This window comes from Penicillium manginii (genome assembly GCF_028828005.1).
Source record: "Penicillium manginii strain IBT 31320 chromosome Unknown utg000004l:1.0-7231830.0:1.0-7236170.0, whole genome shotgun sequence".
Taxonomy (NCBI): Eukaryota; Fungi; Ascomycota; class Eurotiomycetes; order Eurotiales; family Aspergillaceae; genus Penicillium; species Penicillium manginii.
This window is the reverse complement of record NW_026643105.1, coordinates 6,959,839-6,972,209: the sequence shown is the minus strand read 5'-3', so window position 1 is coordinate 6,972,209 and position 12,371 is coordinate 6,959,839. Positions and strand designations below refer to the sequence as shown.

Genomic DNA, 12,371 nt, shown 5'->3' with positions numbered 1-12,371 from the left:
GGTATACTTCGATGCATTTTGGTGGACTACGCTGTATCTTATTGGGGGAATTTTCTATTGATGATTTATTCTATTTGCGATCTCAACATGTATCTAGATATTATTTACATGGCGATCACTCTTGTATTCTGGTGTGATAACATAGATGCAAGTTCACATGATAAGCTGGCGCGCGGTAAACCTGATCTTTTCATTTCCGAGCGGGGCGCCACATTCATCTTCCACTTCTATTTCCACCCAATCTGATCGGATCATGAAAATTTTCAATTGTTGGTTGAGATCGTCGAGGTTTTCAAAAGGCGATTCTCTTGGGCGTCGGGATTTTCATATGCATATTACTCCAGCGGATTCGTGCGAATGACCTTTCAATAGCCACCATGATGTCTGGCCAAGGAGTGGTAAGCGTTCAGCCTCAGCCCATCCGATCTATTTCCCTGGAGATTCTCGGTACAAAAAGAAGAGCCGGGTTTTTCTCCTTCTGATCGTCTGGCCAAAGTCGAGACTCTTGCCGCACTCCACTTAGCAAACGCCGAATCACATGCTAAGAGGGGCGAAGGATCGTCGAGCCAGTCCGGCTGGTGATCGTCACAATTAGGCACGACACTATTCGAAAAACAGGACTCTGCTCTGTACTACTCCGTACCCGCAGCGCTATTTGACGCCTTCTTCCACGGATGATGTTCCGAAGCATTGGCCCAAGCTCTCCGTATATGTGGTTTACTTTACGGAGTAAATTAGTTATCATGCTCAATCATGCAGTCACACATTACATTTGTGTATTGCTACGGTAACATGATTTTTCACCGGGCGAGGGAGTCAAGGGTCAAATAGTCATCCAATGAGCCTCTTGCATTGGCAACCTTGAGAATGATGTTCTTTGATTCGTTTCGAGGGGGAAAAGCCATAATCAAAAGCTTAGCTTGTTCAAGAGTGCGTTAACTAATAGCTGCTCAATTCGGTAAAGATTCCCGAATTTGTTGCTCGCATTTCGATGAAAATAAAAAGACATACATGGGTTCGGACTAGATGGATTCAATTTGGGACTTGAGATTGGATTATTACCCAACCCACAGCTTGACTTGAGTTATGATTTGTCACCTTCCAGCTCGCCGGTTGATTTTACCAGCGGAAACGCCGGACTCTGGAAATCCTGATGACTTCACCAAATGATAGGCTATTGGTATCCACAGCTAACGCTCATTTGAGTAACAAAAAAAAGGGGGGGGCTAGGGACTGGTAAGAGAGGGGTAGATGTGTGATCCGATTTCCCATCCCTGTTCTCCATCTCGCCATCTGGGCGAGTCGCAATGACTCGGAAACACCCCTTATGTACTCTTAGGTATGAATTAAATCTTCTTTGGTATATTAGTTGAAATGATGACAATTAGATTACAGTGATCGACCTAAAAGTTACCCAATCAAGGCTACCACCATAGATCTCGATTTGACCGCACCACTCACAAAAAGGGGGTTTCTAAGATCGGCAAGGCTATTAATTGCAACAGGGTGTTGGGAGAGTACGCTTGTCAATTTTCAATTCTGTTGGTGTGCAAGCTTCAAATCCTATTAGAGAACCTGGTCCAATATGGCCATGGTCTGGTAGGACCAGCCGGGAGAGAGTGAACAAGAAAATTATCCCTGTCTGGCGGGCGCCGTTATCACATTGTCTCATCTCAGGGGCCACTTAAAATTCGGCTTCTCTTTTCCATTACACTCTAGCTCGCACTAATCGAATCGGGGCAAAGGAAGCCTAAGCATAAGTTCTCCCCTGAGAGGTCCTTCCTCCGAAGAAATGATTTCAAAGAATGGGGATGGGATCGAGAACAACACAAATAACATGTTTTGAACTCAATACGGAGTAGTAGACAGAAAAATGGGTTGAATTTGTGACAATCGATGAAATTGCTCAATCCTGTCGATTAGGTCTTTCTAGATGCACTCGGATTCGAAATTGGCGTCTATGTTTTACATAAATAAAATACTTGCATAATCCCAGACGCAGGAGCTTGCTAAGCTTACAGCGTTAGGCTCTTTCAGGTTTTCATTACATCTACTGTAAAGTACATTTAGGCGAAAACGCAAGGCGGGTTTTTGACTCACCTGTTACCTCAACAAGTGGATGTCGCTTCGTTGGATTTTCGTGATCGTGTACGTGAACTAAGTCAAATTCCTGTCTTCCAAGGTTGCAAAGTAGCAAAAGTTACGTCGGTATTGAATCAAATTTTATCATTTATTGGAACGGCCAAGATCTAGAAGGCTATATAAGAATAAGCAGTCAATGAGTTCAACGCGATGTCACAAACTAGCTGCTGGGCATACTTATCCCCACCCATCCAAGAGACCAATTGAGATCACCAACTGGTCGCTCCGAACCTTATTGCCATCGTATATTGCCAGTATTCAGGTAGCCATCCAGCTGATCACAGTCGATATCCCGGATAGATGACCGTCCTCTCCGACGAGAGGGTTATGTGCCTTGAAGTCACTATGGGTGAACATAATCTGGTGTTTAAATGCGCGAATACTGTTCGCTTGAACCCGTGCCTCTATGTATTCTTCAGCGGTGTCAAATCCGTGGCCTGGGGCAGAACTCAGAAGAAAACCATGAAATTCAATTTCGTTGGCAGAAGGGCCCATTATATGATTTGGTACCCGTGCGCTGCGCAAAGAGTTGCCGTTGCCGGAACAGATTTTCCCAGCATGAGGCGACACCCATTCGCGCATGGAAGCCATGCAGATTTCAGTTCAAACAGCCACGGTTCTTCGGACTCGACATCGGGAGGTCGTACGAATTTTCGAGTGAAATTCCAGGCAGTCTTGTCATCAATATTGACCAGAAATGGTTGTAAGGCTCATTAGGATGCTCTCCACAGGAAATCACCTTGGGAACAGGCATACCAGCAGCTCGTGCCATTTGCATCGCGGCAGCTTCCTCCTTGCTGGTTCGATCGGACCACTTCAGTATGAGCCCGAAGGGCAGTTCAATTATCCGGCCATCAAAGCTGATGCCATACCATCAAGAGTACCATTTCGAAATATGACATAAGACCATGTGCATTAGGCCCCATGCCCTTCTTTGGAGTTTTCCGGGAGACGGTAGGATACTCGGAGTAGTCTTGCTAATTGTTGGTTTCATCTGCCGGGGCCAGGTAAAATCAGGTCGAAATATTGATATGATCGCACCCATTTTCTCGTTTCATCCATGTGACGACAGCCACTGTCGAAGCGAAAAGTACGACTATTTGCCCATATTGTGAAAGTGGCATCCCCAAATTCCAGGGGGGAAGAAATTATCCGAATTCGATGACAGAAACGCGCCCGGGCGCATGTGGAATAGTATGATGACCAGGAGGGATGAATGATGGAATGATAGATTGATGACTACGGGCTTATTGGCCTGAGGCATAGTGGAGGCGGTATGGCCTGATCTCTCAGGCCTCAGAGGAATATACAGGCCTGCCAGAAACTTGTGCTAAAACCCAAATAAAGCAGACCATTTAATAATACAATCCAACTTGAATATATTGGAGATCAGTTTTTTAAATTTTTGATCCAGAGGATAACGGGCCAAAGGAGCTAATATAAACTCTGAAACCTACTAGTATTTTGCAGATACACTCTCTGTTAGTACTAAGTTTGCTATACTGTCCCTTTGTTAATCAAGGCTAGTGAGATTGTATTACTCTTGCTAATTAGTACTATTATGTGATATCAAGAGCTAATAGTACATACTAGTAGGTACTAGTATATACTATCTACTGGCATCCTAGTAAATTTACTCTATCTATTCCAAGCCCTGGAGGTTGAGAGTTCAACGAGACATGCCCGCCAGGTGTATTCTAATCATATGCCTCCAGACTACTAGTAGGCATTGATCATGATTTTGGTATACTAGTACCTAGGTACTAATGAAGTTTTTGTACGGGCCTGTATACTTTCAGGCGTACTTCCCGGTGTAGACGGGCCCTGTCCCACCACTCGTTCAAGCATTGAAATGCTTAATTCAAGTTAGAGTCACGGTAGTTCCATTTATGTCAATTGAACTTTAGGAGGCTTTGTATCCACTGGTGTGGCAACCGATGATTCCGAAAGTCCGTCATCTGTCCCTCCAGCCAGTGCGTTTTGCTTTCTAAGATAAACCGTCAGATTCGAAGCGTTAAAGTGGCGTCGTTATCAACTTACTCCTTTTCACCTTTCTCTTTGAGATCAAGATGTCGAACGACAAAGGTGGTAACAATGAGAGCAAACGAAATGCATGACACAGTAATAAAGCCTTTCTGGTATTTGGGTCCATCAACTTGTTGCCAAACCAGAAGGGGCAGCCAGGCCTGGAACACATAGGCCATTTCATTCATGCTTCCAATAACCAGAGAGCGCTCCTCGTTGTCTTCGGAGCATATCTCATGAGCCCACCTATGATTGAATTGTTAGAATAAAAAAATTCAACGAGTTCTGCGTCCAAGATCGGGCGACTCACGCCATAAGAAGCCCACTCAACCCAAATCCAGCGCCTGAAATGATGTAACAAGTCCACTTCCATCCAGTTGGGATATCCCAAACTGACAATGACACATAACTTATGATATTTACGCACTGCAAGTATTGTTAGAATTTTTTGGCATTTCACAGCAGAGATATACCCACAGCACCAAACACAATGGGCGGCCAACGTTTTCCGTTAAGAAAAGTGTCCGAGGACCCTATCTGAAATTAGCATCGGTCCCATCCACTAGCTTTCAGGGGAAGCTTACAAGCATAAGCAAGTGTTGTCACAACTTGTACCGCATAAGTCGTCGTAGGATAAGAGTTGATCTGGCCCACGGAGTAAACGGGATCGGTCGAGTTTTTGAGATACCTGTTGGTGAACATTGATAGGCATTCAAATGAGTGGTGATAACAACTTACTGCTGAAAAACAGGCTGAGATCCTGCAGCGCCATTGTTGAAAAGAATGTACAACAATGTCATGAGATAAATGTGCCACGAAGAAAATATCTTCTTCAGTTTGGATTTTGTAAAAGGCCCTCGTTCCTTTCGACCCTCTAACTTCATTCGTGTCTGTGCTAATTCGACTTCCTGTTGAGTCAGTAAAATTAGTAAATTGTAACCAGTTCATTCAAAAATCGGGGTGGAAGAATTAGTGCCATACATCTTTGCTGAGATACCACGGATTTGAAATCTCAGGTACATCTGGAAGCACAAAAAAGCCGCTTATAGCCACCGGCAGAGATATGACTCCATCGATTAAGAATAGCCTATTTAAAAATTAGAGTCCGAAAATGAAGGGAGTTTTTCATGTCCATACCATTGCCAGCCCTTGAATCCCCCTCGACCCCCCAGCTTAAAGACGGCATCCATGAGGTAACCAGAGAACATACTGGCAATACCGCTGCTTGTGTGGAAAATGCATGATCGTTTTGCCAACTCATCCTTTCGATACCAAGATCCGATTATATACTGCATCCCCGGATAGAAGGTACTCTCTGCCAGGCCTGAAGTCACCGGCTTAGCGTTTTCCCAATTTTATAAAAGGTTGTGAGGAGAGCTGCATACCAATGAAGAATCGAAGCACGTAAAATTGAGTAGGTGTGTTGCATCTTGAGAGACTGAACGTTAAAACAGTCCATAGTAGCTGTATTGAGTCAGTAAACACAAAAATTACCTCGTGGCTTGGAAGGTTCTACCTCAGCTGCTGGGATCCAGTATCGTGGTCTGACTCGAGTTAAGAGAATGTTGCTCGGGATTTCTCCAAGCACATATCCGACAGTCCAGCATGTCTGCATGTAGTTGAGTTCATTTCCATACATTCCTAGATCTTCCTTCATCCCTGACACGAAAGCATTGTTGATGTTGATTTGATCCAAATATTTGATGAAGTATCCTAGCCGAGAAAGACCCCATCAGTATAAGCAGGCAAAGAGATGAACACACATACCCAATGACGCAAATGTCAAAATCGCGGAGTCCAATTTGAAAAGAAGTCGTCGCTCTTCTGGCGACTTATCGAATGTGTCCCAAAGATAGCTGACCCATCTCCGCTTGATATTCTTCTTAACAACTGGAGTTGTTGATTCGACAGCTGCCTCCTCGGTACGGGTTGTTGACATGGTTACGGCGGACTCATACGGTCGCAAATATTTCGCGACCGATTGAAATTGTAGGCGTCTTAAAGTTTAAATATAAATAAGCTGCATGATCGGAGCTCCTTCTTCCACCCCCAAACACTCAAGCTGTTTCTCATCGGCATTTGAACCGAGTGATGTACTCGGTGGACAATGCTTGGAATCGACATCAACAGGTTCAAATCACGTCACCGTGCTATCTTGACCCAAATGCAGATAAAAGTGGGGATGGGCTAAGCTATAAGCTCTTGAGACACTACAATGGACCCAATGGGAAGGCCAAGTTGTTGGTGACGGTCAAAAAGTCACTGGCTACGTTCACGCAATATCTGCAAGAATGACCAATATCACTTGCAACACGCTAATTCAAGTCCCCTCCTGAAGCTACGGAGATTCGCCGATTTATTTCGTCGACGGACCGGTTTTGTTGCCATACCACGCTAGAATATCACCATCACAAGCATTGGTCTCGTCATCCGCCAGAACAACTGTGTACCTCGGACCTTTTAAAATCCTAATACTGGCGGAAAACCTCCGTTAAACAGACCTTATGATCAGAAATAATCAATGCGGAGTAAATAAACCCAAAGTCATCACAACTTAATAAGCATAAGATTTTTCGGTCTGCCTCAAGGTGCTCAGCAAGCAATAGGACTGTCCATAACCTTGCGAGGGGCTCATCTACTGTATTGTGTGCTTTGAATATCAGATCTTCTTTGATTAATTCTTACCAATAAACCATTGTCTAACATTTGTTATAATTTTAATCTTGTTCAAAATGGCTCTTGAGCCTCATGCTGCGGCTATTACCTCTTGCGGTGCCTTCAAGTTGCCAGTAAACCCGTAGGGAATGGCACCTTGAAAAATAAGAGTCAAGCGCTCAACCTGAAGCTTCTTTTCTTCAAGCCAAGAATCAGTATGACCCTCAATAAGTGATAACCCCTTGGAAGCTCTTCCGGTATTCACCCATTCCATAATGGTCCTCACGTAGGCTTCTTCTTCTCCCCTGAGTGAGTGGAAGCTTCGCCCCAGGCCCTTGGCAGCGACACGGTCTTGGTAAATTGATCGCATGACCTTTTCAGATGGTAGTTGTGCGGCTTTAGTAAATAACGCTGCAACCGCAATAGCCTGAAACTCAAACAAGGTGAAGGTTGCCGTATAGAAGGGTATTCCCACGAATGCCAAGGTGGGATCTGGAATGTAAAAGATATCGTGGTGCAGGTTATGTACCTGGGTACCGTCCGTTACTATAGCTAAGTCATTTGCAGAGGGACTGCTATTGTCGTTATATTGTGGGAGAAAAGGAAGAACCATCTGGTATCCCGTGCAGAGTATGATCCTGTCGATGTCATGCAGGGTCGAACCGGACTTAAGATGCGCAACAAAGGGCAAATGGGTTCCATCCTCTTTATCCAGCAATTTAGGTTCAAACTTGACCACCTCTTCGACGCGCGAGGCATTTGCTGGGAGCGCAGTGGCTGGGATATCAAAAGCACCGTTGCGGGTACTCTGGAATACCTTTTTGGCGACTGGACTAATCTCTCGGGCAATATCAACTGAGGATACACCTCCGCCGATCAAAAGGATATTCTGGACTCATTAGCTTCACCATTCCACATTCATTTTGCTAGAGAGATTTACCTTTCCTTCGAAGCCTTCCGCATTGCGGAATGACTTCGAATGCGCGATTTCCACCGGCCATTGTGATTTCGCTTCCGCTAATCCTGGAATATCGGGGACCAAAGGGGTATGATAGTGTCCAGACGCCACGACAACGGCATCGAAAATCTGCCATGCATCAAAAATATGCTCGCCATCAATTTTTGGTGGGTATTGCTCACATCGGAGTTTTCTCTCTCGGCTAGCTGGCCGGTCTCTGCATCTCCATGCAGGGACTTCCAAAGGACATGCCATTTCTGCTCTTTCTTATAAACACTTGTTACAAGAGCACCGTACAAAGTCACGGCCTCCACTCCAGCCTTTTTGGCCGTATCTTGAATATACTCCTTCAGTACATGGTGATTAACATAGGGAAGTGTCCCCTCAGGCCACGAATTGAGCTTTGTACGTAGCAAAGGTGTTGACACATTGTTAGTCAAACTCTCATAACAGGGTCTGGTTCTCGTTAGTTATATTGTCGACTAATCCGAAGGCTTTCGGGTTATCACCTACCCCGGTGGTGCATGTATCAAACGTTGCTGTTCAACCTCGTCTCTGTCGTCTCTGCTGAACTTTCCCAGTTCCCATGGCTTGGTAGATGGATACTGAGCTTCGATCGGCACCCGTTTGTCGTAAAGCCTTAAACAAATATGTCAGTCTTGATTAATCTATACTAACATTTCCAAATACTCACCAAACTCCACCGGCTGCTTCACTTCGCTCAAATACAGTCACATCTAGCCCAGCCGCAAGGAGATGGCCAGCACTCACGACACCACTTATTCCAGCGCCAATGACTGCCACCCGCTTCAAAGTGTGTTCGGACATTTTTTTCAACTATAGCGGAGGCTTTCACTTTGATGGGATACTTGGGAGTTGTTCCTATTAAAAGTACCGGATGTCAGGATTTGATCTCAAATGTGGCTGGGCAGGCACTATTTGGACCCATTATTTCGTCATCCCAGCCACCATCTAAAGCAGACCAGACAGTCCATAATCAATGCCCGCAAATACTGGGTTATCGGATGGCACGGCAGTCATTATCATGCGAGTCGTCGGATTAGAAATCACCTCGATGCGATCGTCGTGATTTGCGTCGCAGATTATGAATTAATGGCTTCTCCGCATAGTCGGTAACAGAGCAATCAAAAGGCCCGTGTCTATATTTTGGGTGTTATGAGAGGTCAAGAAACCCACAGAAGGCGCCATGAAATGCGGCGATGATGTGCTCACTTGGCGATTTACCCCGAGACGCAACACTGGACACCTGGGCATGTGGTAGAAGCGTACAAAGTACTAAACTCAGTCAATGAGGACTCGCCATAACTACTAAGCAGAAAGGATTCATGTAGTAGTGGTATATAAGTACAAACAAGTTAGCGTAAAAAGCACAAACCATTGATTACTATTTTTCATCTTGTGGCCTCCCTAATGGCTCCTGCTCCCATTGATCCCCGCATCGTAGATGTTGCGCCCCCGCGAAAAGACAGTCTCGGTCTTCCAGGACCAACAAGAGAGCGCCTGGAGAAGGCTGGGATCGATCTCAGCTCTGGATATCCTTATCGACCATCACGCCCGCTTTATATCGACGATGTGTATAATATTCGGAATTTTGACCGCTCGCATGTAGACCCCGGCACTCGAGCAGATCCAGAGAAAAAAGCCCTGCTATCCGCTGCTAAAGAAGTTTTTGATTTAACACGGCATATTGGGACCGAGATCGTTGGCTTGCAGCTGAAAGACTTGACAGATCAGCAAAAGGATGAACTGGGTCTGTTGATTGCCGAACGCAGTGTGGTCTTTTTCCGAGATCAAGACATCTCCCCACAGCAGCAGAAGGAATTAGGGAAATGGTTCGGGGAAATCGAAATTCATGTGAGAAAATCAAGATCGAAGAATTCGATGTGTATTTTGCACATAGTCTACCTACTAACTAATTGCTTGATTCACTTTTTAGCCTCAAGTCCCGCAGGTTCCTGGAGTCGCCGGGGTTTCTGTGATTTGGCCCGAGCTCCAAGCCACAGAGAACCCGGCCAGCTTTCGTCGACCCGGGGGATCTTCTCGATGGCATACCGATCTTGTCCACGAAAGGCAGCCGGCTGGAGTGACCCACCTCCATAATGATACGGTACCCACAGTTGGAGGTGACACGCTCTGGGCGAGTGGATATTCAGCGTATGAGAAGCTCTCGCCTCTATTTCGCCAGTTCATCGATGGCAAAACGGCCATCTACCGATCTGCGCACCCGTATCTGAGACCGAAAGAACCCCGAAGCCGGTCCCAAGTATGTGGAGCGTGAGCATCCGATTGTTCGGGTTCATCCTGCCACAGGGTGGAAAGCACTCTGGGTCAACCGAGCCATGACCTCCCGAATTGTTGGGTTAGATAAGGCTGAGAGTGATGTGATTCTGGGGTATCTATTTGATGTGTATGAGAAGAACCCGGACATCCAAGTTCGATTCAAGTGGAGTCCACGGACTAGTGCGCTATGGGACAACCGGTTAGTTCTTACTCCGTACATCGGACAGAATCATCCTGCGTACTTGTCATTATGAATGTCACTACTAGTACTAATCGTCAAAAGAATTACGATCCATAATGCAAGCTGGGACTATGAGGGCTCGCAGCCAAGACATGGGACTCGGGTGACTTCACTCGCGGAGAAACCAGTATTTGACCCGAATGCATCGACAAGACGGGAAAAACTGGGTCTACTGGGGCAGGAAGAGATTCAGGAGCTTATCTCGGTGAAGGAGCTCGGATTGAAGTGAATCGTACTCCGTCCAAGCTGCACACCTGCAAGCTGAGCGTCAATATCAACTTCTTGAGTTACCTTTCATGCAAGGGGGTAGTGCAAATATACCAAATTCTTGAGTTTGTCCGAGTATTTGGAGATTTAGACAAAAAAGTCGAGTTCACACTGGCACAGCTATTGGCAGATCCGCCAAGAATAAAGTATTGACTCAAAAGGGTAAAGAAAGGAGAGTAAAGATACTAAAATAGAGTAGATCCTGAAGTGTGGTTATTGGGTAAGGTTGCCGTACCCCAAACTACTCCGTGGCCACGGGACCGACTGCCGATCTCTACCGCCTTCGGACTTCTAGTGAACACCCAACAACCCATTCTTTCTTTTCGACTTCCCCATAGCTTTCCTCTGTTTATTCCCCCAGAGCCATTGTCCAAGATGTCCGCTACCATGACAGTAACCGCCCCCCCAGAGATTACGGCCGATAACGTCGCCACCCTTTTCCCCGACGTCGATACTTCTCTCGCCCGCGATATTATCCCCACCGCCACGGACAACTCCGCGCGCGAGGGTACCGAGCTAGATGGCTACGACGACGAGCAAGTCCGCCTGATGGAGGAAGTCTGCATCGTTTTGGATAACGATGACAAGCCTATTGGTAGCGCTAGCAAGAAGACCTGTATGGTTCCATCCCAACTCTATAACCCAGACCCCGGATTCCATTGATGGGAGGGGTAGAGGGGCACCCTTCCAATTTTCCAGATCCAATGATTAACCGTCCCGCTCTACAATAGGCCACTTGATGACCAACATTGATAAGGGTCTCCTGCACCGCGCATTCTCCGTCTTCCTGTTCGATTCCAACAACCGCCTCCTGCTCCAACAGCGCGCCACCGAGAAGATCACTTTCCCCGACATGTGGACCAACACCTGCTGCTCGCACCCCCTGGGTATCCCCGGTGAGACCGGTGCTGAGCTGGATGCCGCAGTCCAGGGCGTGAAGCGCGCCGCTCAGCGGAAGCTGAATCACGAGCTGGGAATTAAGGCCGAGCAAGTGCCGTTGGACAAGTTCGAGTTCTTCACTCGTATTCACTATAAAGCCCCGAGCGACGGGAAATGGGGAGAGCACGAGGGTATGTGGTCTCCGTGGCTCGATTTTATGATTATATTGTGATTTGCTAACATCGATGGGTAGTGGACTACATTCTTTTCATCCAGGCCGATGTTGACCTGGAGCCCAGCGCCAATGAAGTGCGGGATACTTGCTACGTTTCTGCTGATGAGCTGAAGGCCATGTTTGAGAAGCCTGGTTTGAAATTCACTCCCTGGTTCAAGCTCATCTGCAACTCGATGTTGTTCGAGTGGTGGAGCCACTTGGGCACCTCCGCCCTCGACAAGTATAAGGGTGAAACTCAGATCCGTCGGATGTAAGATGCGACTGGACGCCACCCCTCCCCTTCTCTCTTGGCCATTGAACCCCATTTTCGTTTTATTCTCCTCGATGCATATCCCTGATACCTCACCTTGTTTTTGCATATAATCTGGAGCTTCTTTTGTCAATCTTTCAAAAGTATAAGAGCTTTGCCCCTTTGTCTGTTGATTTAGATCCATGCCACCTTGGTATTTAGCTAAGACACAACAAACTTTGAAATTTCGGGACACCAGTGTCACTTGAATATAGGAAGTTTTGTCATAGATGTCAATTTACTAGTACTATGAATGAAGATATTCCCAGAAGGTACCTACTACTAGTATAAGCTGAAATACTATAAATTATAGAATGTAAAATATGCCAACGCTATGCGATGCTCCCAACTTAAAACCCTTGAAAATAAAAGCGCCTCA

At 46.1% G+C, this 12,371-nt stretch overlaps 6 protein-coding genes across 6 annotated transcripts; 2 read left to right on the top strand and 4 right to left on the bottom strand.

Annotated features, from left to right (window-relative positions):
• Positions 1–2,400: 2,400 nt before the first annotated feature.
• N7533_006327 (uncharacterized protein) lies at positions 2,401–2,733 on the bottom strand (the record flags this gene model as incomplete). Its single annotated transcript, XM_057102977.1, has 1 exon — positions 2,401–2,733. The coding sequence occupies one exon, from the start codon at positions 2,731–2,733 to the stop codon at positions 2,401–2,403; it is 333 nt and encodes a 110-aa protein (XP_056962607.1).
• Positions 2,734–2,740: 7 nt separating this feature from the next.
• N7533_006326 (uncharacterized protein) lies at positions 2,741–3,187 on the bottom strand (the record flags this gene model as incomplete). Its single annotated transcript, XM_057102976.1, has 2 exons — positions 2,741–3,002; positions 3,027–3,187. The coding sequence occupies 2 exons, from the start codon at positions 3,185–3,187 to the stop codon at positions 2,741–2,743; spliced, it is 423 nt and encodes a 140-aa protein (XP_056962606.1).
• An 842-nt stretch (positions 3,188–4,029) lies between these two features.
• On the bottom strand, positions 4,030–6,106 carry N7533_006325 (putative MFS transporter Liz1/Seo1; the record flags this gene model as incomplete). The annotated part of the gene is made up of 11 exons (XM_057102975.1): positions 4,030–4,129; positions 4,183–4,413; positions 4,478–4,593; positions 4,645–4,700; positions 4,752–4,855; positions 4,906–5,075; positions 5,149–5,254; positions 5,305–5,491; positions 5,553–5,631; positions 5,684–5,880; positions 5,935–6,106. 11 exons carry the CDS (start codon positions 6,104–6,106, stop codon positions 4,030–4,032), a joined length of 1,518 nt encoding a protein of 505 aa, XP_056962605.1.
• An 807-nt stretch (positions 6,107–6,913) lies between these two features.
• N7533_006324 (putative FAD dependent oxidoreductase) lies at positions 6,914–8,608 on the bottom strand (the record flags this gene model as incomplete). The annotated part of the gene is made up of 5 exons (XM_057102974.1): positions 6,914–7,711; positions 7,763–7,909; positions 7,963–8,236; positions 8,294–8,419; positions 8,475–8,608. 5 exons carry the CDS (start codon positions 8,606–8,608, stop codon positions 6,914–6,916), a joined length of 1,479 nt encoding a protein of 492 aa, XP_056962604.1.
• A 603-nt stretch (positions 8,609–9,211) lies between these two features.
• N7533_006323 (TauD/TfdA dioxygenase family protein) lies at positions 9,212–10,551 on the top strand (the record flags this gene model as incomplete). Its single annotated transcript, XM_057102973.1, has 4 exons — positions 9,212–9,655; positions 9,738–9,908; positions 10,045–10,280; positions 10,365–10,551. 4 exons carry the CDS (start codon positions 9,212–9,214, stop codon positions 10,549–10,551), a joined length of 1,038 nt encoding a protein of 345 aa, XP_056962603.1.
• Positions 10,552–10,964: 413 nt separating this feature from the next.
• Positions 10,965–11,957, top strand: idi1 (isopentenyl-diphosphate delta-isomerase IDI1; the record flags this gene model as incomplete). Its single annotated transcript, XM_057102972.1, has 3 exons — positions 10,965–11,205; positions 11,321–11,659; positions 11,722–11,957. 3 exons carry the CDS (start codon positions 10,965–10,967, stop codon positions 11,955–11,957), a joined length of 816 nt encoding a protein of 271 aa, XP_056962602.1.
• Positions 11,958–12,371: the final 414 nt, after the last annotated feature.